Here is a 27220-nt window from a genome sequence, read left to right as displayed (position 1 = left end):
TTTTGGTTAGATAAAATACAGGATATTATTTCAATTTTCTTATACTTTTTGAGACTAGCTTTGTGCTTAATATGTGATCAGTTTTGGGAAATGCTCTATAAATGTCCTTTACATCCATTGTATTTTGATGACCCTTAGCTCCAGTGTTTGTCTGTTTAGTTTTTGTCCAGATGACCTATCTACTGGTGAAAAGTAAGGGAGGCATCACTACATCAGTCTTACTCTGTGGCTTTACATCTAACAGTGTTTTAAGAAAGTAGGTTTGCCCATATTTGGCACATGTATATGTATGTATGTATGTATGTATTTATATACGTATATATGTATATACTGAGACAGGGTCTGTGTAGCCCAGGCTGCCCTCCAATTCACAGAGATCTGCTTGTTCCTGTCTCCTGATTACTAGGATTAGAGGGGTGCACCACTATGAATATAGTATCCTCTTGATGGATGGATTTTTAAATTTTCTAATCAAGAGTATATTTTTTGCACACTAAGCAATATCATTTAGAACAACAATTAGAATTTGAACAAGAAAGACAATGAAAATTTGCTTTAACATTTTTTTTTTCAGGGAGAAGACACCACACTTCTACCTAAGGAAAACACTTTGCAGTCCGGGTCCTTTATTTCCTTTGTGTACATTAGGCCATGAATCCGTATGGACTGGGCTCCAGCAGCTCAGGCTCCTTCCCGTTAGTCCTCACAAAGTGGGCTTCTCTGGGTGGCACAGGCTAGCCCTTCAGCTGAACCCGGGTACCCTTTGGCTTCCTTTTTCTTCTGATCGTTCTTTTTCACCCACTTCAGGAAGCTGTCTCTGCCCTTTGAGTGCTTGATGTGCTCAATCTACACATTGATCCTCTTGGCCAGAATCTTGCCCTTAACTCATTTACAATGATGCCTGCAGCATGCTGGGTGACATTGTAGACTCTTCCGGTTTTGCTGTGGTAATACTTATGGTCATTCCTTTTTGAACAGGGCCCAGTCCCTTGATGTCTAGAATGTCACCCTTCTTGTAGATTCGCATGTATGTGATCAAAGGAACAACTCCATGTTTCCTAAAAGACCTAGAGAACATGCTGAGTGCCTCTCCTCTTTCCTTTTGTGTTTTGACGAGTTACTAGAAGATGGCTGCTATGGCCGAAAGGAGCTTGATGAATTTTTCTATTGATGAGTATTGATGGAGTGACCTTCCTTATCTCTTCTCTTTTTGGTTTGAAGTCTATTTTGTCACCTACTAGGATAGCTATGCCTGTTTGGTTTCCCAGTTCCATTTGCATGGAATTACTTTTCCCACCCTTTTACATTAAGCTGGTATCTGTCTTTGGTGGTAAAATGTATTTGTTGAAGGCAGCAAAAAAAGATGAATCCTCTCTTTCTAATCCAGTCTGCTAATCCAATCTTAATTAAGATTTATTTATTTATTTATTTATTATATATAAGTACACTGTAGCTGTCTTCAGACACACCAGAAGAGGGCATCGGATCTCTTTACAGATGGTTGTGAGCCACCAGGTGGTTGCTGGGAATTGAACTCAGGACCTCTGGAAGAGCAGACAGTGCTCTTAACCGCTGAGCCATCTCTCCAGCCCCCCAATCTTAATTAAGAATTAAGACTACCAATATTCAGTTTTTATTGACATACCAGTTTCTGTTGTTCTGCCAATTTTGTGTTTGTTTTTACCTTGTGTGATTATTTAGTCATATGACTTGTAATTTTTATACTACTTTTGAGATCAAAGCATTTCTTCCAGGATCTTCGGTAGAGCTGGCTTAGTTATTATAAATTTCTTTAGATTTTTTTTTTTTAAGATTTCTTTCATGTGAGTACACTGTTGTTGTCTTCAGACACACCAGAAGGCATTGGATCCCATTACAGATGGTTGTGAGCCACCATGTAGTTGCTGGGAATTGAACTCAGGACCTCTGGAAGAGCAGTCATTGTTCTTAACTGCTGAGCCATCTGTCTAGCCCTCATCTTTAGACTATTTTTAACATGGAAAGGGTTTTATATCTCCTTCAATTTTAATAGACAACTTTGTTGGATAATAATCTGATTTTACAGTTGTGTTCTTTCAGAGCTGTATTTCAGAATATATTTTTTAGGCCCTTCTGGCTTTAAAAGTGTCTTTGTAAAATACTCATGTTATTCTGATGGGCCTTCTTTTATAGGTAACTTGACCTATAAAAAACCTGTAAGTTGCTTTTGCAACTTTCAATAACTTTCTTTTGTCTGTATTTTTGAATTTTAACTAAAACACGGTATTAGAAGTTTTCTTATCCTATTTGGTAGGCTATTTATAGGCTTCTTGTATCTGACTTGGCATCTCATTCTTTAGACTCAGAAAATTCTCTTCTATTTTATTGAAAATATTTTCTAGATGGAGCCAGAGAGATGGCTTAGATTTTTAGAGCACTGACTTCTTTTCAGATGACCAGGGTTTGATCTCCAAGATGCACATTGTAGCTCACAACTGTCTAGAATTCCAGTTCCAAGGGGTTCAATTCCGTCTGGCCTCTGAGCACTGAGCACACATATGAAATACAGACATACAGACAAAAACCCACATACACAAATGATTTTTTTTTTAAGAAATATATTTTATAGGGGTTGGGGATTTAGCTCAGTAGTAGAGCACTTGCCTAGAAAGCGCAAGGCCCTGGGTTCGGTCCTCAGCTCCGGGGGGAAAAAAAAAAGAAATATATTTTATGCTTTTAGTATAGTATTCTTTATGAGTATTTGATGCTCATAGTTCAAAAATTGAGTGGCTTTATGGTATTTCAAAGCTTTCACATGTTCTGTTTACTTTTTTGAAAAATCTTTCACGAACCTTAACTGATTGATCCAGTCCTTGTGCTGCATCTTCCAGCCCGAGTTATTCTACTTCCTGCATGATCTATTCTGTTGGTGAAGATTCCCACTGAGCCCCCCCACCCCCCAGCTGGGGACCGAACCCAGGGCCTTGCGCTTGCTAGGCAAGCGCTCTACCACTGAGCCAAATCCCCAACCCCTCCCACTGAGCTTTTAATTTTAATAAGCTTTGGCTTATTGAAATTTTCATTTCCAGCATCATTTCAGTTTGGTTTTCCTTCAGCAGTTCTTTTTATTGAAGTCGATGTTCATTTCTTAGAATGACTTCATTATTTCATTAGCTCTTTGTTGTTCTCTTGGAGTGCATTCATGTATTCTTTAAGCTGTTTGAACATACTTACATTTTTTTTCTTTGTATGGAAATTCTAACAAAGCATTCCCATTAGGAGCCAATACTGTGAAATTAGTAATCCTTAAGGAAGACATATTATCTTGGTTTTTCATGTTGGTTTTGTTTCTGTGCTAGGACTCGCCCATCTGGAATTAATATGTTAGTTAAATTTTTCTTTCTTTTGTATTTTTTTTTGTTGTTTTTTTGTTTTGTTTTGAACATTCGAATTCCCTTTATTCTTTCAGTGGTGACATTTACAAATGCTCAGGAGAGGACTATGTTATAATAAAGTTGAGGTGTCATTTCCCTCTGTGGAACTGGTATTTAGGACTAGTGGCTCTTTGTGTATGGATCAGGTATTGTCCTATGTAGTGGTGCCTCTTGCATGGGTCTTCAGCTTTTGCTGTGAGTTCTGGAACTCCCCAAGGGCCAGTGAGCCTTACTCCAATTGGTAACTCCTGCCTTCACTGGGTCTGCACCTTTCACTGACGCTGGTATGAGATACAGGACTTCCTGAGAACCTGTCAACCTAAACTGGAGTCCCTTGGGCCCTCACCGCAGTTTGAGGTTTCTGCTGAAGCCACTGGAGTCCCAAAGCACCAATGCGCTTTACTCTGGTTCAGGATAGTTTCCTCTCGGTTTCTAACCATCCCCATACTGTTTCAAAGCCCTAGGTCTCTTCTGAGAATAAATCAAAAGATAGGTTACAGACTTCCAATATAGAATAGCACAGTAAACATTCCCATGGGAAGATGGCAAGACCAATCCTGTGGTTATCTGGCATCTGGGAATCTCGATGGTATCAGCGGGGCTCCTTGGGCATCCCTACTCCTCTGCTACCTGCAGCATATGTAAACACATTCTTGGACCAGCTCAACTCCATGCCTGGACACTAATCTGAGCTCTGCCCTTTAATCCTGTTATCTTGATGAAGAGACTTAACTCCTTTGCTCTCCTTGACACTTCTGGATTGAGGCAAGATGGCAGGGACATTTCTCCTTACCAGCTGGTCTCTCCTTAGTGACCAGAAAACACCCATTGTTCCTGCACACATCCCAGCCCAACTCTCAGAGCAGCACAGTAGTAAATCCATTTATTATAAAAGTAAATGATTAGGAAATAAAGGTGCATTCCCTTTGGAAATACAAGTGTTCTTGCAAGGTGATGGTACTGGATACAGCTGTGTGGCTCTGCTGTGTTTGGGAAGGTTCTAGTGTACCATGTAACTGTAGTGCTCACAGACCAGTCAGGGAATAAGACACCTACCTACTCAACAGGATGGAGCTACCACCCTGGAGAGAGGACACGCTGCTCCCACAGCAACTTCCCCTTCCAGCAAGTAGCACAACTTTAGGTGCAAGCAAGTCAGAATACTCCCACAACAGATAGCTTGCAGCTTTGAATTGACAGCTCGGTCCAGATTCCGCATGAGATGTTCCACAAGCATCCAGCTTGATGCCCCTGACCCCATCTCTTCCTCCTGCTCTGTCAATAGTTCCCTCTGACCAGTGACCCTGCCTATTTGGGCCCTAGATCTCAGGAGAATGCAACACACTGAGTTGCTGGTCATGGGTCACACAGGCATGGTGTCTCTGGCTCATTGGCAGCACTCAGAAAGGTGCCTGAGGAATGCCTCGCCTTGCTCATCACTGAAACACCGCAGGCAATGAGGACACTGAAGATCACCCTGACCTCTCTGGGTTGTACAGACATGCCCACCCTCTGCAGAAGGTTCCATCTGTTGGGACCTAGACTCAGGCCTCCAGCCGCCCGGCGCCACATGCTCCAGTGCATCCATCTCTAAGTACTTGGCAGTTTTGCTCCCCGTATGAATCCGACAGGGTCCTGGCTCCCGGGAGTCCTGCAGACAGGCAAAGGTTAGTTTACATGGGCTGTGCTAGAGGTTAACAAAGCCTGCCCCTGGGTTTTAACAACTAGAGACATATCTCACAATAGAGCAAGTTCTACTGTCTTGCTTCTTTCTAGACCAAAATGCCTTACTTCCACCACACATCAGTTCTCAGTCCACATATCACAAGTTTCTTTAAGGAGTGTAGAACTAACCTCTGGAATCAAGGCATTTTACTTGACTACTCTCTAGAGCTTCTAAAGGCTTAAATTAGAAGACCTCTCCTCAAATCCTAATGCTTCTTGGTGTCTAGACAAAAGTACTGAGTGAACTGAAGAAATCTTACAGATAATTGGTCGTATCATGAAAGCACAGGCCTGAGTGAGCTTTCTGTCCACCCATGAAGTGGGAGGCCTGATTGGAACCCTCAGCCTTAGAATATTCAGTCAAGGAAGTGACCCTGATGCCATGCCCCACTAACACCAGAGTGAGAGAAACAAAGCTGGGGTGGTGTGGGCAGCTGGGCATTAACCAAGGAACAGGCAAACTAAGTGCCACCCTACCTCGATGTGATTTGAGGTGCTAGACAGCCTCTGAGACCTACAATGGCAACCAGGAGTATACTCTTGGCACAGTCTGGTACATGTGCACTAAACAAATGCCACAAACCCCTTGGGCATTTGTGTATAGAAGTATGGGCGCCTTACTCCAGCACCTGCTCTTGGTGCTGTTACCTCACCTCCCGCACCTACTTGGTGCTATTATCTGAATTTGAATTTTTCTCAGGGGAACAATGTCTTACCACTTCTACCTCAGAACCACTGTCACATGGTTGTCCTCCCTGGATCGAACAAAGATGAGTGTTTGAGAGGCTACTACTAATCCCCAACAGAAATCTAGCCTTTGGGGCTGATCAGGAATCCCTCAGAGGACCTAGCTTGGCAGACCTAGAACAGGTAAGATCACTCCACTGGCATGCCATTGAAAGACTGCCTGAGGAACCAGCATAGTCAACCGTACCATTAGTGTCCTTGCGAGATACAGCACAGAAACCAGCAAACCTACAGGCAAGGCCAAAAGCTCAGCAAACCCACACAGCCATGTTAGGATATCCCCATTCCTGCCCATATTGCATGCTAAAGAAAAACCCTGTCCTATGCCTATAGTCCTGTGGCTTTAGGGGAATAGCCTCCTCTATAGCCATACCACCTTGAACAAGCCTGATCTAAAACAAGATGGGGAAACATCCACACTCCACTTTACAATATCAAATAGACTGCTGGAGTTAAGCAAAGGCTGCAGGAAGGGTCCTCTGTGACTACTAAATAAAGCATTCTGGCACCATCCTCTTGGCCTGTGGACTTAGGGAGGGCCTTAGGCTTCCATCAAAATCCTCTAGTCATTAGAACTGATGCTTGTGTCCAGGCCCTGATGTGAATCAAGCTTAAGGTTGATGAACAAAGGTATCTACCAGGACACCCCTGTGCCCTTGTTGCAAATGAAGGGAAGCAGAGGCTGATGAGGTCCAGCAGCTGCTCAGAACAGTGTAGGCAGCCTTCACATCTCTGGTTCTTCTCACATCTTAATTGGGAAAGACCATTTCAAAGCCAGTGCTGCCTTCTCAGCCTATTGATTTTCAGAGGTACCGTTATTATCTGAGCTGTTAGGACAGTAAGTTTTCTGAGGGCAGTCTGGGGTTTATCACAGGACAGAAGATGTATGGATACTAAGTGGCTAAAATAACAAACTTTTCCTGGGAATTTGCAAAGCAGGAGTCTATCCAGGTAGGAGGAGAGGTAGAAGGCATGTGTGTCCAGCTTTCCATGCCTGAAAGGCTTTCACTGACAACATCCACCAGCACTAAAACCAGAGGAGGCAACAGGCCCACTGGCTATCCTGAAGGACTAGGACTCAGAGTCTGTGTCCTACCTCTGCAAAATAGTAACTAGGGTTTCTCAGTTAAATACAGTACCACAGACAGGTTTTCTACGGCCACACCCTAGGCCCAGGAGAAGTTGCTCTGCCCAGAGCTGGGAATGGCACGTCACCAACAGTATTGGCAGCCAATACATCTTTGTTCAAAATTCACAATAAAAAAAAAATCTAAAGGGAGAAATTCTCTTGTACTCTTACCTGTCTCTGGGAAACTTGGTACATCAAGGACATGACCTTTTCCTCCAGCTCCTGAATCCTACTATGAGCTCGTTCCCGATCTGCCCTTTCTGATTTGAAGTCATCCTTGTAAGCAAGAATCTGAGAAAAGACAGAATATTCATTTGTATTCAAGGGAGGAGAAAATCCTTACCTGCCTTCTCCCAATGTTCTATAACTGTATCCCACCCAGTTCCACCAAACATTTAGCCTAGGCTGTCCCAAGACTGCAGCCACTGCCTGTGGTGTAAACAGGCAGACATCCTGGTCAGGGCTGCTCAGAGCCTGAGGACACCTGCTGCTCCAGCATCTGCACTCGCTCCAGCGCAGTGTCCCGGGCCATCTTCACGGCTGCCAGCTCCTGTTTTGCTTCGGCACAGTCACTTATTTTCTCCTCCAACTGTCTGTTAAGCCGGGAAATCTCCTTCTTCATAAGCTCAGGCTCAAGAGGAACCTGCCGCCTCTTCAGCTGTGCATGTAACCCCTTCACGTATTCATCCCTACTTGCATCATAACGCTGCCACTTGGCATTGAGGTCTTCCACCTGAAAAGACAGAACCAAAAGAGACTTTTGCTCAAGCCAACATGGATCTGTGGTTATCAGCAATAATTTACCAAGTAAGGTTTTCCTAAGAACTGCCTTCCTTCCCTTTCTAAGCCTTCCAGGAACCCTGATACATTAGAGTAATATCCATATGAGAGTAGCCTTTTGTTGTTGGTGGTTGATTTGGTTTGGTTTTTAGATGACAGGGTTTCTCCATGTAGCCCTGGCTGTCCTGGAACTCTCTGTAGATCAGGCTGGCCTCTGCCTCCCAAGTGTTGGGATTAAAGGTGTGCACCACCACCACACAGCCATATTAATGATCTAAACAGATATAAACTCAGTGTAATTTTTCTGCCTTAAAAACTGCTTCCCAGCGAGAGGGGGAACACAAACCACTTCTGGAGGGAGTGGTTCGACCATGAAGAACTTGCTGAGCATGAAGACCTGTTTTCAGATTGCCAGCATCCATGTGAAATCTAGGTATGACACACATGTCAGTAATATCAGTGCTGGCCATGGGGAGGCAGGCAGATTCTGGCTAGCCCCCAAATCTATATGCTCCAGATGCAGCAAGATAAGGTGAGATACCATTGCCTGGTGTCACTTTTTAGCCTCCACACACATGTGCAAACATATATAGACACAACACACATACACACACTCAAAACTACTTCCTGATGGTGAGTATGTAAAAATGTTTCTAGAGGACTGGAGAGATGGCTCAGTGGTTAAGAGCACTGACTGCTCTTCCAGAGATCCTGAGTTCAAATCCCAGCAACCACATGGTGGCTCACAGCCATCTGTAATGAGATCTGATGCCCTCTTCTGGTGTCTGAAGACAGCTATGGTGTATATAATAAATAAATAAATAAATAAACAAATAAATAAATAAATCTAAAAAATGTTTGTAGAGCTACTAAAAAACCCTCATTTACAAAATAGTTGATAAAAATATCTTTTTTTTTTTACTGTTTCATAACTGAGATTTTATTGGTCGAGGAGCAGAGTACACAAACATTCCAATTCTTATCACACCTACCCAGACTCTGAAGAATCACACTGTGTTCACATATGCAGATGAAGAGCTGCACGTTGTTTTTCTTTGGACTTATCCCAGTGATGCTCCAGCCTCAAACGTGGCAAGTTTCCCTAAGACCTCATAACAACCAAGTGCTCATAATCCTCCGTTCCACCAACTCACAATTTTATGCCACACACACAACATACTCAAAATCTCCATTTTTCACAGCGCATTATCACAGTTGTTAGGAAAACGGACTGCTATGACCACAGGCATCACACACAGTTCTGACAGGGCGAGGACCAAAGACTGGCTATCTTACAAAATGGTTCTACTAGAAACACAGGACCAGATATAACAGAAAATATTCCAGACGTGAATGCATGACTGAGACCCCAAACTGCCATTTAATATGCTTTGTAATGTGGCATATAAAACTACCCCCTCTGCGGAATGTTATGGTGACTCCCAAAAGTCACAGCCTCTCCTGATTCAGTGTCAGCTATTTTCTGGTTGTACCAAAAAGTAAACAACCAGCAAATAATTTAACCTCTTAAAGAACCATTTACACTTAAAAGATGGGATGAGGTGGGATTCCCTCACCTTTTAAAAATGTTTCTAGAGCTACTTAAAAACTTGCATTTACAAAATAGTTGATAAAAATATCCCTCTGGATTGCACAAGAAGGGAGGTGGGGACCACTGACAGACATGACTGATGCTTAGTCGGACATGGCTTGGGCTCCGCCTTTGCAGCTCCCTGATGGTAATTCTAGTACTTCCTTGACTGACCAGTTAATTCTAAGAGGACAGAGAAAATCAGGAACTAGGTCCTCTGTGGCAGAATGGTCAGGTCTCTGGAGGCTGTGTATATCCAGTTAAAGCAGCCAGGGGACAGAAGTCACCTCTAGTCTTCATTTGTCATTTGTCAGGGTTAATGTTAGATACTCACATGAATCACCTTCTGTTTTAACAGTCGATTTTCTTCCTGTAACTTCTTAATAACACTCTGGCCAGAGGTATCCCTGCTTGTATGCTCTAGCTACATAAGGGAGAGACAAAGAGAAACCATGTCACTGCGTGAGTATAACATGCAGAAGTGGAGAGGAAGTTGGGACCAGAGGCAGAGGTCACAGACCGTCACTGCAGCTACACTGTCGGAGATGGTGACTGCTCACTTGGGGAAGAAGCAAAACAGATGCCAAACAAACAAACTGTGCAAATCCAGCTCCTCCTCAACCCATTCCCAACTGAGGCCAGGACACAGCCTTGGCAGAGGTCTCTAGGTGTATCACTCTTGACACTATCTTTGTTCCTTCTTACCTACCAACATAAGCTGTCTATTTTAAATATGGACTAAAATCTGAACTAAACATTCGATTACCATCAAGTCTAGAGCAATAAGTACACCAGCTGTAACGTGACACAGCTTATGTATCATCACAGACGATAGGGAAGACAGGAACATAGTGTCACTCTGGAACGGAGACTACTCAGCATCCAGGAGGCTTTCCAGGTCCTTAGTGTGGCCTGGCCACAGATCCACCTTACCTCCCGCTGAGCCACCAAGACAGAAATCCTGCCTATCGGCAAGAGAACTTATCCAGATGAGGCAAACTAACGTGTGCTTCACACAGGCTCAGAATCAGGGCATTCAGTCACGGACGCTATACTCCAAATTAACTCCTGATAGCAGTTGGCTGACCCAACTGGAAAGCATCAAAACTTTTCTCAAATATACTTTATATCCCAGAAATCCCAGGCATTCAACAGAACAGAGGAACTGTAAATAACTGACATTAGTTTTAAGAAATCCCCTTGAATGACAGGAAGTACACGTCCTAACCCGGACTGCTGAGAAGCCCCAGATGACTCAGCCAAGTCCAGGGCTGAGAAATGATACTGACTTGAGAGACATGATGTGCCTGTGTGCCATGATCCAGCACCCACCTTCCAGCCTACTGAGGCTACTTTGAGATTTTCAAGGGGAATGTTACAGTGATACAAACTTGGACAAGAGCACCTCCTGTGCAGAAACATATACAACTGTGTTCCTTCTAGGGTGATCTTGTGAACTCTGAGATGGATGGCTGCTGATGGAATTTCCTACACTTTGGAGACGCTGCTGGTAGCTATATATCCCTTACTTCTGACACACAGTCACATGAACACTGCTGCAGCCTTAGAGAACTGCCTAGAAAGGACATGATCTAGAGGCCCCAGGGTGGGGCTGGGGGGAGGCTTACATAAGATGCAGACTCAGCCTGGTGCTGTGATTATTTCAGTCAGAAATGTTCCCACAGGCTCATGGTTTGAAAGCTTGACCCCAGTTGATGGTGCTATTTGTAGATGATACCCGGCCCCTGGTCTCACTGCCTCATTTTCTGTCTCTCTGTCTCTTCTCCTTGGCCTCCTTCCTGTCTACCATGATATGAGGACTCTCTGTCTGTCAGAGATCTCTTCCTGTTGCTATGACTATGCCATCCCCACCATGATAACCTGGAACCCTCCCTGAAGTTGTTCTGTTGGTCGTCATAGTAACACAAAAGTTACAGCCTCTGGTAACTGAGGCAAGGTGTGCCATATGTGCCTGCTTCCCTGTCAGCTCCGCACAGATCGGCACTACGTGCCAGCAGGAAATACGGTACCATGGCCAGTACCTAGCCTGTAGAGTCCTGGTCCCACCAGTCATGTGCTCCTCCTGACCAGGAGCCCTCTGGTTTATGAGATGCATCTCTCACCATAACTACCTTATGGATGCCCAATGCTGAAGCCTTAATCATGCTCCTCTCCACCAAATTTACACAGAGCCATAACCCGAACCATTCTGGCCTGGAGCCACAGAGGGCTCTTCCTGGGTCCTTACTGCAACCTGTCCCTTCTGGCTTCTGGCCCTTCTGTCACCATCTGCTGTCCACCTCACATAGTTTTGAGGCATGAAGATGTTCTGTGTTATTGTGTGATGCTGGAGAAGCCCTGATGGTGGCTATATGGCAGCCTAGCTTACGCCAGGCCATACTGCTGGCCACAGAAGTTCTGGCCCTTCATGAGACTTGTGGCTAGATCAGCTCTTACCACTGAGATGTATGGAGCCTGCAAAAGGCTGGCACTCATGAATCTCTAGCAACGTTAGGTCTGGAATCTGCATATGTGGCATGTGGAGGCATCTGTGCTCCTCAGCAGTGTCACCTAGATCTGCCTCAGTTTCTTTTTGTCAAATACACATGTGACGACACTTCCTGGGGGCAGCCCCTCAATTCGCAGCTCTTCCTTCCTCTCCTCAGTGCAGAGAAAACCAAAGTGTCTTCTCCTGGCTGTCATGCAGGATCAGTTACAACCAATATTAGGAGTGGTAGAGGCAGGCTACAGGTTACATGTTGTACCAGATCTCTCTTGATAAGCAAGCTTATTCTCCCCCTGAGAAAAGAGTAGATTCTGTAGCCCCCCCCCCCACCTCCAGACCTCGGTGATTGCTCAGGAGTCCTAGAGAACAACAAAGGCTCTTGTCACACAAGAGTCTTCACTTGATCTAGTTATATGGCCTACCTCAGCAGGGCTTTTCTCCCCAGCGTCTCCCTGCACACGTTGTCGCTCATCCAGACATTTGGCCAGATGTTGGCACATGTGGGCAGTGGCAGCCAATGTCCTGCGCAGTTGGTGGGTCTCATCAGTCAAGGAGCGGCACAGAATGTCACTGGCCGCCCTGGCTTTTTCCTTCTCTACCACACTTCTCCGAAGCAAGACCACCTCCTTCTCTTGCTCATGCTGAGGCTGGCTCATCAGCTGCTGCATCTCCCTCTCTTTTTCTTCTAGACACTCAGTAAGTCTTTCAACTTCCTAAAAAGAATGTAAAAGCACAGTTCCAATGAGTGTGATAACCCACGCCTATAATCCCAGCAGCGAGAGGTCTGAGACAGGAGGGGCAAGAATTTGAAGTCAGCCGGGGAGACCCTCTCTAAAAATGTAAAGGGAGACAGGCAGGTGCAACAGTTGTGAAGATTAAAACAGATTGATAACTGAAGCAGTGTCAAAAGCAAAGGTTCAAAGCCAGGCGTGATAGGACACACCTGTAATCCCTGCACTTAGGATGTGGAGGCAGGAGCATGAGAAGTTCAAAGAATGCTCAGCTATACAGCAACTACAAGGCCAGTCTGGGCTACATGAGAAAAAAATGTGATTAAAAACATAAGAAACTCTGGCAAGGATAACAGATCATTAGGTAATACTCACTTTGACGGCAGACTTTAGAGGTAATATAGTTAACGGAGTTTTTCATCTTATAATATTTTTCAAATGTCACTCAAAATTTAGTCTCAGCCAGATGGAATGGTGCACACCTTTAATCCCAACTCTCGGGAGGGAGAGCCAGGTAATTAGTTCTCTTTGAGTCTGAGACCAGCCTGGTCTACCCAAAACAAGTTCCAACTAATCAGGACTACATAGTGAGATCCTGTCTCCCAAAAAATGATAATAATTAGTGGGAGGCAGAAACAGGAGGATCTCCAAGTTCAAGGCTAGGCCAACCTGGCCAACAGAGTGACTTCCAAGACGGCCAAGGCTACAGTGAGAAACCCTGTTTCAAAAAACCAGAAAAATTAGTTACTTAATGAAAACTTGAGTATTTGCAGAGATCATTAGTTCAAGTGAGGTCATACTGAGTTAGGACTATTCCTTATCTAACCGCTGATGTCCATCTGAAAGGAGAAATTTTAGATAGATGTGCTTAGAAGAGATGGCCACGTGAAGACAGAGACTGCGGTGCAGTACCTGTAAGCCAAAGAACACCAAGGACCAGCAGCTCTGACCAAAGGCAGGAAGAGGTAAAGAGGACAGCTGACACCTTGATCACCATGGTGCTTCTAACATCTAGGACCGTGAAAAATTAAATCTCTGTTGCTTAAAGTTGACCATTTGTGGTACTTTGTTTAGAAAACTAATATAGCCTGAAATCCTAATGACTACTTAAAAAGAGAAAAAAAGCTGGGTGTGGTGGCCCATTCCTGTAATCCTAGCACTTGGGAATCTGAGGCAGAAGGACTACCAAGAGTTTCAATCAGCCTTCTCTACCTAATGAGTTCCAGTCCAGCCTAAAACAATTATATCCTTTTTATTATTTTTTTAAAGATTTATTTATTTATTATATCATCGGATCCCTTTACAGATGGTTGTGAGCCACCATGTGGTTGCTGAGAATTGAACTCATGACCTCTGGAAGAGCAGTCGGGTGCTCTTAACCGCTGAGCCATCTCTCCAGCCCATTATTATTTTTTTGACACAAGATATCTCTCTACAGCTCAGTTGAACCTCAAACTCATGGCAGTCTTCCTGCCTCAGGCTTCTAATGTGCTGGGATCACCGTCCTTAAGTGGCAATTTTGTTTTACTTTGTGTTGTTTAAGACTTTTTCTGAAGAGTCAGATGGTGGCACACACCTTTGATCCCACACTCAGGAGGCAGAGGCAGGTGGATCTCTGAGTTTGAGGCCAGATTGGTTTAAAGAGGGAGTTCCAGGACAGTCAAGGCTACACAGAGAAACCCTGTCTGGGTACTGGGGGAGACTTTTTCTGGGGCTAGAGATATGACTCAGTGGTTAAGAGCACTGAATGATCTTCCAGAAGACCCTAGTTCAAGTCCCAGCACCCACATGGCCACTCGACATGGCCTGTAACTCCACTTCCAGGGTATCTGATATCCTCCTCTTGCCTCCACAAAAACCAGACAGACATGTGGTGCCCAGACATTCATGCAAACAAAACACTCACACATATAAATAAAAATTTAAATAAATAAATAACAAACTTTGTCTAGGTTGCCCAGACTGGCTTGGACCGTTGAGCGAAAGCTTAGCCTCCTGAGTGCTAGGAGTACCTGCACCCTTAGCCTGGCCAAAATGACCATTTTTAACGACCTGGCCTTAAATTTGTGCTTTCCTATTTTCAAAGACTCCTCAAGCATAAACAGAACATGATGAGATGAGATAGCCTCAACCAATCCACTCTGCAAATGAAGACACAGACTCACCACGCTGTAAAGACAAACTTCAATTATTTCTCTTTATAACTTTATTATTGTACTTGCATGTGTGTGTGTGTGTTCGTGGTGTGGTGCACATACAGAAGTCAGAGGACGACTCTGAGGAGTTGATTCTTTCCCTTCATCCTGGGTGCCAGATATCAATAAGCTTGTTCAGAAAGCACTTTCTGCCCACTGAGCCATCTCACCAGCCCCTGGATTTTTATTGTCATAAAAACATGTACTGTTTGGTAATTCTCATTTGTTGATTGTTTTGAGACAAAGTCTTTTACTCTAAGCCAATGGTTCTCAACCTTCCTTACGCTGTGACCCTTCAATACAGCTCCTCACGTTGTGGTGATCCCCTATCATAAAATTATCTTTTGTTGGGGTTGGGGATTTAGCTCAGTGGTAGAGTGCTTGCCTAGCAAGCGCAAGGCCCTGGGTTCGGTCCCCAGCTCCGAAAAAAAGAAAAGGAAAAAAAAATTATCTTTTGTTGCTACTTCGTCATTGTAATTTTGCTACTGTCATGAATCAAAGAGGCTTGACAAAGGGGCCATGATCTACAGGTTAAGGACCACTGCTCTATAAAGTGTAGCAAGCGAGGAAGAGAAAAATTGCAAGCAAAGGACTGCGGATGCCAGGACTAGGCAGGACCTAGGAGGCCGGTCTCCAGGGTAACGGGATACAGTTGTATAGCCACAGGCCACATGGTGAATAGCACCATTAACCCAGAAAATCTTTTTTTTTTTCTTTCCGGTTCTTTTTTTCGGAGCTGGGGACCGAACCCAGGGCCTTGCGCTTCCTAGGTAAGCGCTCTACCACTGAGCTAAATCCCCAGCCCCAGAAAATCTTATCTGGAAGAAGTTTGCAAAATCATTCATCCAGGCCTCAAGTTGCACGTGAGGTAGGGTCCCAAGTGCCACTCCAGGACACCATGAGGACACATTTATGGCCTCATCTGGACATACTGGCTAGTGTCTGTCAAAGATGAACCTCTCAATTCCTCCACATACCTAGTCTGCAGTATTCTCTGTGGGAGCCATCAGTCTCTTCTGGTCTAGGGTCCCTGTTTCTAGAGATGGTGGATATGGCCATCAGAGAAAGCAAGCTAACCAACCATTTGCTTTCTACTGTAGTTGGGTTTGTTTCTTTGACAGGATCTTACTCTGTAGACCAGTCTGGCCTAGAACTCACAGAGATCCACCTGCCTCTGCCTTTCCAATGCCAACCAACCAGAGCTTCCAGGGACTAAGCCATTACCCAAAGACTATACATGGACTGACCCTGGGCTCCAACTGCATAGGTAGCAATGAATAGCCTAGTAAGGGCACCAGTGGAAGGGGAAGCCCTTGGTCCTGCCAAGGCTGGACCCCCCAGTGAGTGGGATTCTTGGGGGAGGGCAGTAATGGGGGGAGGATGGGGAGGGAAACACCCATATAGAAGGGGAGTGGGAAGGGCTAGGGGGATGTTGGCCTGGAGACTGGGAAAGGGAATAACATTTGAAATGTAAATAAGAAATACCCAAGTTGGGGTTGGGGATTTAGCTCAGTGGTAGAGCACTTGCCTAGCAAGCGCAAGGCCCTGGGTTCGGTCCCCAGCTCCAAAAAAAAAAAAAAAAAAAAAGAAAAGAAATACCCAAGTTAATAAAGATGGAAAAAAATTACACATTTTCCTTGAATGTACACTCCCTTGGCCAAGCTGGGATCCTGAAAATGCCATTACCAGGTGTGGGCCCTTGGCTTGTACCACCGGAGACATCCTCTGCTCCTCCTGATCCTCTTCAAATCACCTTCAACACATGCTGTTCATTTTTAGTTTAATCTCTTCTGTCAGTTTTATATCCACAAAAATGTCATTAATATCTTGCTCCTTTGTGTGTGAGTCTGTGTGTGTGTGTACGCAAAAGCCTGCATGACTGGGCATGCATATAGAGGTCAACTTGCAGGACTCTGTCTCTCCTTCTACCACATGAGTTCTGGGGATCAAGCTTTCATCAGCAGGCTTAGTGGCCTTCGAGTGTTGGACCATCTTGCCAACACTATTTCTTTTATTCTCTTAGATTTTACTTGACTTTTTGAAATAGGGTCTCACTATGTAGCTCTGGCTAGAACTCACTATGTAGACCAGACTGGCCTCAAACTCTCAGAGATCTACCTGCCTCTGCCTTCTAGTGGTGGGATTAAAGGCGTGTGCCACTGTGCAAAGCTGTTCAGCACTACGCCTGGTGCCAAACTTTCATTTTAGGTGTCTGCATATTACTATGCATTTGTTGGTGGATTATTACAGAGGCCAGAAGAGGATGCTGGGTCCTTGGGGCTGGAGTAACAGGCACTTGTAAACCCCTTGATGCTGTGAATCAAGGGTACTGTGCACTGGTTGGTTGGTTGGTTGGTTGGTTGGTTGGTTGGTTGGTTGGTTGGGGGATTTTTTTTTCCAAGACAGGGTTCCTTTGGGCAGCCCTACCTATCTTCAGACTCAGAGATCTGCCTGCCCCGTCTCCCAAATGCTGGGATTAGGGTATGTACACCACCACACCATGAGAGTCATCTTTCTAGCCCCACAGTATTTGCTTTCAAAATTAAAGCCAGTTGTTCTTTTCCTCTCATTACAGATGAAAATCAAAGGATTTAAAACATAACAATGTTGCATTCACTAGTAGAATTTAATGACAAGAGGTAAGAAAGTGGGCTGGAGAGATGGCTCAGTGGTTAAGAGCACTGACTGCTCTTCCAGAGGTCCTGAGTTCAAATCCCAGCAACCACATGGTGCCTCACAACCATGTGTAATGAGGTCTGATGTCCTCTTCTGGTGCATCTGAAGACAACTACAGTGTACTTATATATAATAAATAAATAGATCTTTAAAAAAAGAGGTAAGAAAATGATAAGTTGTTTTAAAGTCCTTCTGTATTTGCACTGAGTTGACAAGCACATAATCCCTTTGACATTTACTAAAATTGTGCTTACACAGATCTGTCGTCAGGGAATGTGTTACATTAGTTACTGGGGTGGTTCAAATGAGAATGGCCTCCATGGGCTCATGTATTTAAATGTTTAATTCCCAGTTGGTGGAACTGTTTGTGAAGGAATGGGAGGTCTGGCCTTGCTGGAAAATGTGTGCCAGTCACTGGGGGTGGGCGAGTGCCTTTATCCCCTTCACCAAGCCCCATCTCTTTCTCTGCCTCCTGTGGATCAGATGTAAGGCCTCAGCTACCTCTCAGCAGGACACCTGCCTGCTGCACCCATAATGGTCATGGACTCACTCCCTGAAACTGTAAACAGGCCCCCGATTGAATGCTTTCTTTTGTAACTTGCCTGGGTCATAGTATCTCTCCACAGCCATAGAAAAGTAACTAAGACAGTTATTAGTATGTAGGCATAAAATATATTACATTAATAACTAATAAATTATACTAATTACATAAGCCTTATCCTGTGCACACCTCTGCAAACCACATAACCAAGGAAGCTACATCATAGAAAGAAGCAACACTGAAATTAAAGTGAACAGAGTAGTTATTTTAACAGGGTAATTTTTGACACATATTTCTACTACTAATATAGTCAGTCAATTTGTTTTGGCAGACTCCTCAGTCCACACATGGTTTTGTAATATTTAGTCACCACACTGTTAACAAAATTCCCTAAATAAAATTGCAAATAGTTCTTAAAATCCCAGAACAAAATCTGTATGCCAGTGGACGTAGAACCGTTAATACTGGGACCATCGACTGGTTCTGTCTGGAGCCTCTAGAGAGCTATAAACAAGTGCCAGTTGCTGGGTGTAGATCCATCTGCACTGAGCACCAGTGGCTACCAGACTGCACGTGTAGTTCTGTTGTGAGTATGGAGAGTTCCCTTACCCTAACTGTTCCCACTGATATTCTGGTGACAAATTCTGAAGTGCCTTCAGGTTGACGCTCTGTACTCACTGTGGCTCCTGATGTCACAACACTAAGTTAGTGGCCCAGACCAAGTAGCCTCTACTTTTCTCTCTGCTCTGATGTTTTGCAACCCTCCTTCCAGAAAGAGAGACTTGGAGTGGGGAGACTTCCGTTTGCTCTTGGTGCTTTAAATGATACAGATAGAAAACAATGACAACACGATATAAAGTAAAATTGTACAGAAAAACGTGAACCCAACAGGACCACGTATCTATCTCCGCAAAGGAAACGCAGGTAAGAACCACACACAAAGCATGTGGGATTCGTTTTTCACGTATTCTAAAGTTTACCATCAGGAAAAAAATACGTTCTTTTTTTCCCCCCTCTAGAATTTTGTTGTGGCCAGGCCTGGTGGCAAAAGCCTGTAATACCATCTACCTGGAAGACTGAGGCAGGGCGGATCCAAATTCATTGCCTGCCTGAGATTCACAGTGAGTTCAAGACCAGTTTGGGTAAAAAGCAAGAAAATAACCAGAGATGTGTGCAGCTCAATGGTACAGCACTTACTTGCCTGGGCTCTAGCTTCAATCCCTAGTACAACTGGTGTAGGGATGGGAGGAAAACAAGAAAAGGAAAAAGAAATCTAGTTGCAGTGGTAATCTTGGAAACAATATTATCTTTTACCAGCTGCTCCCCTGTCAGGCTTACTGTCCATGGGGGAAAACCAAGATAGCCATGGACCAAATGGAATAACATGCCAGCATTCCTCCAAATGTGGGGCAAGGTAGTCAGATAGAGGCGACTGCTACAGGAAAGTGTTATCACGCATTTCAGTTTTGTGTGCTTGTGGAACCAAGTAATAACAAATGACAAGGAGAACCAAGTAAGAATTTACATATTCTCAGATTGGCATCTGCTGCTTCTTCCAATATAATACCAAATACCAACCAAATCCCAATATAATACTAAATATAACACCAAATACCAACCAAACACCAATATAATACTAAATATAACACCAAATACCAACCAAAAACGTGGGTCTTTTCTCTCAGAGTCCCAGTCTTCAGAACCCTATGCATCTCTCAGGTTCCTGGCACTCCGCACAGGATTCAGAAACTCACATTCCACAGAAGACCTCCCTTCACAGAACACAAGAACCAAGACCTGCACTGCCCCCTCAGAGCCAACACAAACACAATGGAACCTGTACACATTCCTCAAAGAGCAATGCCTGTCAGGATGTCCTTGAGACCCTCTTGACCCCATGCCTCACTCATGTCCTTTAGAGCCTCTAGTGTCTGTCCCTCAGAACCCTACCTACAGAACCCTGAACACCACCCCTCCCAGAACTCCATCTTCGTCAATCCTGGTGCCCCACTGGTGTGGCTTGAATAAGAAAGCGCCAGGTTCAGATACTTGCATTTTTCATCATCCAGAAGTAGCACTATTTGAGAAGGATTGAGACATGTGGCCTTGGAGGAACTATGTCACTGGAGATGGGCTTTGAGGTCTCAAAAGCCCACACCAGGCCCTGTGTCTCTCTCTGACTGTGGATCAGGATGTAGCTCTCAGCTACTTCTTCAGCACCAAGCCTGTCTGCATGCTGCCACACTCCCCACCATGATGATAATGAACTAACTCTCTGAAACTGTAAGCCAGCGCCCAATTAAATGCTTTCTATTATAAGAGTTGCCCTTGGTCATGATGTCTCTTCAAAGTAATAAGCAGTGATTAAAGCCGCTACACACCCCTTTGGGACCCAGAGCACATATTGGAGAAGCTCACTACCAACAGAACCATGTGTTCAAGGCTACCTCAGAACATTATGCCCCACAGATCCCTGCACTCTCGGATCCCTCACATTCCTCAGACCTCTGCCCCCATGGAATTTCATGAGCAAGTTTCCCACAGCAGCACCCCCAAAGTCGAGAGACCCAGGGGGTCTGTCCCAAATTAACCTCCATCACATGTTCCTCAGAACTGCTCATAACCTCAACAGAATGTCAGGACTTGGTACTCCTCAAACGTCACACTTCTGCCACCCTGGTGCTCACCAGAACCCTGTGCCCCAGAGACTCCTGCTCAACTCTGCCTAACTCTCCGGCCTACGAATGAATCTCGAAGTGCTCAGTATCCTGAACTACCCAGACTCTCGCCTTCAGACCCCAATCCCTCAGGATTCCCTGCGCCTCAGATCCCCACGCCCTTCAGACCCTGAAACCTCAGGACCCAGAGCTCCTTAGGACCCACTTGCCTCAGGATCTCGTGTCCCTTATAACTCAGCTCCTTTCAAACCCCAGCGCACCCCTTAAACCACCATGCTCCAGACCTCGAGCTCTTCAGACCCGCACCTCGAGCCTCATACCCTCGGGACCCTCAAGACCTCGCGCACCTCTGGACTCAGTGTCACACTCTCCAACAAGCTCCCTAGGCCACCTTGGGCAACAGCTCTTGCCCTCCCCGCACCTGCCGCAGTTGGGACTCCGAGGCACCATCCTCCTGTCGCCGCAGCTGCTCACGGAAGCGCTCCACCTGATCCAGAAGTGCGTCCACAAGTGATGGTGCCGTGTGCCCTTCCAGAGCCGCGAGGCGGGTGCGGAGGCTCGCGATAAGGGCGTCACGCGCAGCCAGCTGATCCTTCAGGAGCTGTAGTTGCTGGCCTGCCTCGTGGTACAGGCCACAGAGCGCTGAGGCCGCGCTCGGGGCCTCGTCCTGTCTACCAGACCTTGCGTCCCCAGACGACATAGCTGTGGGCCTTCCGTGGGGACTTGGGCGTCTCCAACTTCTCTAGGCTGCGGGAGCGATAACCAGCCTTCCCGGAACTTTTCCCGCCCCGCCCACTCCCTGAGCCTAATCCGCTTCCACCTACAGCTGGCTCCGCCTCGCCCTCTGCCCAGAGTCTGACTCCGCCCCCGCACACAGCTGGCTCCGCCTCGCCCTCCGCTGGGAGTCTGACTCCGCCCCCGCCCACAGCTGTCACCGCCCCTCTCTCTCGATGATCTCACTTTCTCTTGACGTGCCAGCTCCCTTCTAGGTGCTGTCTGCCCCACAGTCTTAGACTTGTCACCACGGCCCTATTCCCTGCGTCTGAGGTATTTTCCTGGAGTCAGATCCCATCTGTGACCAGGGTTTGGGGTTAGGTATCCTCTGGTACAGCAGCTGAAGAAAAGCAAATAAATCCAAGGACTTCAGACATTGGACATGAAGTGTGGTCAGGTTTCATTGGCGGGGCTCCTTCCTCTTCAGGGACTTGACTTGTGTTTCTTCATACAGGGACACTGAGCTCACAGTACATGGTGGACCCCAGAGCCAGCCACCAAACGCCAGCATGCCCCTAAATTCGAGTTAGGATGGCCTTAGCGCTAGAAACTGTTCTTCAAGCAGAAGACAGGAGGGCGCTGGCCCTTCCCTTCCCACAGCTTCCATACAAACCCTATTTTTCCTCTGGGAAGTCTCTCCTCCGTGAAGATCTTTCAAAGGCTCCTTGCTAAGATCTCATGGAAGTCCTCTCCCTAGGTGAGGATGTGTTTCTTCTCTGCTCAGTCTCCTTCTCAGTATCCTGTCTGCTCACAGCCAAGCTCTGGTTGAACCTGCAGGAACACACTCCCTTGCAAGTATCAAACTATATGCAAAGCCAGACCTCACCAAGAATTTATAGGATGGATACTAGGAGTCACGGACCTGGCTCACTTATGTTCAGCTCCTTCTTAGCCTTCAGAGCCAAAACTCCAGTCAGAAGCGATGCATCGCAGCTGCTGCCTTCCCTACCTGGTAGGGGTGTTATCACACTAGAGAATAGGTGTGTATTTTTTTTTCTATTACTGTGACAAAATGCCAGGACCAAGGCAGTTTATAGAAGCATTTAAGTGGGATTAAGGGTCAGATGTTTAAAGCTGAGAGCTCATATCTTGATCCCCAAGCAGGAGGCAGAGAGCATGCTGAAGTCTCAAAATCTCTCTGCCCAAGTGACATGGCTCTTCCAACAAGGCCATACCTTTTTTTTTTTTTTTTTTTTTCCGGAGCTGGGGACCGAACCCAGGGCCTTGCACTTGCTAGGCAAGCGCTCTACCACTGAAAGGCCATACTTTTAAATCCTTCCCAACCTTACATGAGTCCCTAATTGGGGACCAAGTATCCAAACAGGAACCTATGGGAGCTGCTCTCATTCAAACTTCCACATATTAGACGATTGTCCAGCACAACCATTGCTGTGGCCATGCAGGGTGCATCTTGACTGACCAAGGCAGTTGTGGGATGAAAGAGAAGGGGGGGGGGTACCACACAGAAGACCCTGGCCCTGAGTGGATATGTGGCTTTAACTGTTCACTTACTGCCGTGTGTAGCCTAGGGTAGGTCACTCAAGTGCTTTTGAGCCTCGTTGTGAACTAACCGCAAAATAGACATCAAACAACAAAGAAACTTATTCAAATGCTCCTGTGTCACAAGTGTTTGAAGTTCAAAAGCGTTGATTTACAGAGGTGCACATAACTGAGAGAACCTTCCTCTAAAAAGGAGTACTCTTGATGGCACACACTTTCGATCCCAGCACTCAGAGGCAGAGGCAGGCAGATCTCTGAGTTTGAGGCCAGCCTGGTCTACAGAGCAAGTTCCAGGATAGCCAGGGCTACACAAGGAAACCCTGTCTCAAAACACAAACAACAACAACAAAAGAAGTCCTGTTGCCAATATCTGTACATATGGGCAGGCCCCACACAACAGGGAGTACTTAGCCTCTATAACCGTGCACTCCGAGGTTCCTGACAAACTGAAAAGTAACAGACGGGTGATATTGCTTCAAGATGCTAACACTTGGGAGTCTTTTAAAGTGTGTGTGTGTGTGTGTGTGTGTGTGTGTGTGTAACATATGTGCATGTGTATAATATGTATATGAGCATACATGTAATATACATGTATGTATGTGTTTAATATGTGTGTATGTATATATAGCACACACACGTGGATGTATGTGTGTAGAAGTCAAAGGTTGATGTCAAGTGTCTTCCACTGTCTCTCTTCACCTTCCTGAGACAGGGTCTCTCACTAAACCCAGAGCTCACAGATTGGCTACATTGATTGGTAGCAAGTTCCAGGGATCCACCTGTCTCCATCCAACCACAGCCCCCACGATAGGATCATAGATGTGTGTAATCACACTTGCTTTTACGTGGGTGCTGTGAGTCCAAAATCAGACTCTCAGGCTATCTGCTTGTACATCACCGGGCTAGCTCAGCCCCCTTGAAGACCTTTCTGATTTGTTCTTTATTTTTTGTTCTCTTCTGCTTTGGTTTTGAGACAGCATCTCACTTTGTAGCCCTGGCTAGCCTAGAATTCTCTATGAAGATCAGGCTGCTCTGGAACTAACGGATATCTACCTGCCTCTGTCTCCCAAGTGCTAGGATTAAAGGTATGTGCCACCATGCTTGTGTCTTTTTTTTTTTTTAGGATCTATTTATTTATTATATATAAATATACTGTAGCTGTCTTCAGACACACCAGAGGAGGGCATCAGATCCCATTACAGATGGTTGTGAGCCACCATGTGGTTGCTGGGACTTGAACTCTGGAAGAGCAGTCAGTGCTCTTAACCACTGAGCCATCTCTCCGGCCCCATGCTTGGATCGAATCTCACTCCATAGACCAACCTGGAACTCGCTTTGTAAACCAGAGTAGCCTCAAACTCATGATAATCTTTCTGCCTCAGCCTCCTGAGCTCTGAGATTATAGTTAGAGCTACTATCTCCAGCCACACTTGAAATTCTTTGTCTCAACAGAACATCAACAATTGACATACAATTTAGCACTCCCACTGGGGCATCTCTAAGACCCACAAAACATGTCAGTTTTGGTTTTTGGTTTTTTGTTTTTTTTACTTCCTGAACTACAGAGGGAATGTCTAGTCAAATTAAGTAAGACAGGATTCGAGTCAGCTATTGTATCAGCTTTAAGAAAAATGCTTTGGGTTTCTGAGCTTTTTGGGACTTTAGAACTGTAGATGAGAGATTTCCAGACCTCTAAGGACACTACCTTCTGTGGCATGGTTAAGAGTCTGCAACGTAGGGGTTGGGGATTTAGCTCAGTGGTAGAGCGCTTGCCTAGGAAGCGCAAGGCCCTGGGTTCGGTCCCCAGCTCCGAAAAAAAAGAAAAAAAAAAAAAAAGAGTCTGCAACGTAACACAGGAAGTGGCCAGCATCCTTGTGTCTTCAGCTGAAATTCAACTACAGGGCTTAGGCCCAGAGAGTTACAGATGAGTATTCTAACAGTGGAGACAGACGCCCAGCCTAAGAGGTGGGGGAACTTTGTACAAGCTCGTTGGTTAATAACCAACACTAACTGGACACACCCGGGGCATGCCCACGAGGTTTCCAGGGAGGATTAACTGAGGAAAGGAGACCCATCCTAAATGTGGGCAGCATCTTCCATGTGCTGGGAACAGGCTGAATGAGGAGGGAGGGAGCTGTGGACCACTGATCGTTTCCCTTGGCTTCCTGAGATGTGGCCTCCTGTTCCAGCTCTCACACCTTCTCCTTCTGACGGATTGTGACCCCTCAAACCAGGAGCCCAAACAAGCCCTTCCTCCCTTAAGTTGGTTTGACTTGTTGTTGTTTACTCTTTTAATTGGTTATTTTGTTTATTTACATTTCAAATGTTATCCCCTTCCCAGTTTCCTCTCCAAAAGCCTCCATCCCACCCCACCCCCCAGTTGGTTTGTTTTTATTTTTTGTTTTTTGGGTTATTATTTTTTTTTAGGTATTTTGCATCAACAACAAGAAAAATAACTAATATAATAAGAAAAGGATGGGGGGAATATGTGGGGGCCAGGAAAAGGAATGGAGAATGTTTCACCTTAGAGAGGGTGATTGGATGAGCTACCGTGCAGATTTATGATCCCAGAATTCAAGACACTGAGGCAGGAGGATCATAAGTTTGAGGCCAGTCTGTACTTAATGGCAAGGGTGTTTGTTTGTATGTGTGGGGAGGGGGCTGTCTTTGCAATGTACAGAATGAGGAGGAGCCTGGTACTTGGGTTCCCAAGAAAGGGATACAATGTCCTGGGGACATCCAAGTGTGGGGTGATCTCAGTGTCTCAGAGACGGATTCTCATTCTGAGTCCCCATAGGCCGTGAGTTTCCAGTGATCCTGTGGAGCAGGCCTAACTCCGGCTTAATTTACTGACAGACGATTGTCGGTCTGATTCCCCGAAGGCCTCTTCCTCTGATACAGGTCCCTTTGGAGTCTGCAACTTTTCCTAATTCTCTCCTGCTTCATTTTGAATGCTGACACCTCAGTCCTGTTCTGAGATCTTGAGATCTCAAGGGCCAGCTTAGCCCAAAAGGAAGCTGTGTAAGAAGCAGAGGCCTCCCTAATGAGGGGGAAGGCTCATATGTGAGTCTGTGGTCAGTGAGGTTGGTGACTGGCCTGATGCCATCACACCAAAGCTATGTACATACAATGCTCTAACACTAGCGCTGACTGACACCTGAGGCCTTCACAGGTAGGAGGGCCTTCCAAATGTCCACAAGGGGGCAGTGTGGCCACAAAGGCTTGGGGACCAGAACTTCAGGCACCAACCCCATCTACTCTAGTAGGCCTGCACATCTGATTGAGCCTGAGTGTCTGACTAGCGGTGACTCTTCCCTGAGACCTAGGTGCCCCAGTCTCTGGTCACTGAGTGAGAGGCACCTGTGCGTCCCGATGCCTGCTTATTTCTGGGGCTCTGGCTACTGTTGTCCCAAAGCGCCTCCTCTAACTCAACAATCTCACTGCTCTCAGGGCAGGCCCAGGCTCTTCTTTGGAATTGGCTCCAAGCATTAAGGGAAAGTCTTGCAGATGGTAAGCGTTAGCAAGTGCGAGACAGCATCTGTACTCCATAGGCTTCGTGAACAGTTCAGCACATACACACCGATAAGGATTATTGTTCTGAATTCTAGAGGTCATCCAAATGGGAGGACTCAATGTAAGACTCAATGGCCTTAGTGAACAAGAACCCTCCGTTTCCACTGTACAGAAAGACAGTATCAAACAAAAAAAAAAGTCAGAGAGACAAGGCCCACCCCCTTCCAGAGGAACAACCTTGAACTAGAGATGCCTTTGTTCCATTTATCCATAAACTATGCTAAGACAAGGCTTGAAGACAGCAGGTTTATTTTTCTTTTCCCAGGTTGCATTGAATAAGAATTTGGGGTGCTCTTTTTTCTCTTAGTGTGACTAGCAGCATGGACTGCTTTCTGGTTTCACTTCCATACACACAGCTTTTCTCCCCCACACAGCTGAGGCACTGTACGTGGGAACGGGACAAGTGCTATTCATGGAACACTAGTTACAGCACCATACTTGGCAGTTCTGCCCTCTGCTTCCTCAGGGGAAGAGTATGTATACATACATACACACACACACACACACACACACACACATGCATACACACATACACACATGAACAGACACATGCACACACATGCATACACATGTACACACATACACGTGTACACACATAAGCACACACATACACACATAAACACACATGTACACACATAAGCACACACATACACACATGAAC

The 27220-nt window shown here is 45.6% G+C and overlaps 1 protein-coding gene across 2 annotated transcripts; it reads right to left on the bottom strand.

Moving 5' to 3' along the window:
* Positions 1-4270: 4270 nt before the first annotated feature.
* On the bottom strand, positions 4271-21476 carry Tnip2 (TNFAIP3 interacting protein 2). 2 transcript variants are annotated; one of them, NM_001394684.1, is made up of 6 exons: positions 21134-21476; positions 12314-12604; positions 9720-9809; positions 7499-7747; positions 7186-7305; positions 4271-5064 (listed from the first exon to the last, which is right to left on the bottom strand). In NM_001394684.1, the coding sequence occupies exons 1-6, from the start codon at positions 21410-21412 to the stop codon at positions 4801-4803; spliced, it is 1293 nt and encodes a 430-aa protein (NP_001381613.1). In that variant the 5' UTR covers positions 21413-21476; the 3' UTR covers positions 4271-4800. The 2 variants fall into 2 exon arrangements, 1 of the variants encoding a protein (NP_001381613.1); NR_172145.1 differs by having other exon boundaries at positions 7186-7747.
* Positions 21477-27220: the final 5744 nt, after the last annotated feature.

This window comes from Rattus norvegicus, chromosome 14, assembly GCF_036323735.1.
Source record: "Rattus norvegicus strain BN/NHsdMcwi chromosome 14, GRCr8, whole genome shotgun sequence".
NCBI classification, from domain to species: domain Eukaryota; kingdom Metazoa; phylum Chordata; class Mammalia; order Rodentia; family Muridae; genus Rattus; species Rattus norvegicus.
The sequence above is the reverse complement of the archived record's forward strand: the minus strand, read 5'-3'. Positions and strand labels throughout refer to the sequence as shown.

What these genes read in the sequence shown, in the direction of transcription:
- Tnip2 (NM_001394684.1), bottom strand. Translation starts at nt 21,412, where the DNA reads ATGTCGTCTGGGGACGCAAGGTCTGGTAGACAGGACGAGGCCCCGAGC. An exon ending in CGGAGTCCCAACTGCGGCAG is followed by an intron (nt 12,605 to 21,133) that starts GTGCGGGGAGGG and finishes CATTCTTTTTAG; the next exon opens with GAAGTTGAAAGACTTACTGA. An exon ending in GGGAGAAAAGCCCTGCTGAG is followed by an intron (nt 9,810 to 12,313) that starts GTAGGCCATATA and finishes TCCCTTATGTAG; the next exon opens with CTAGAGCATACAAGCAGGGA.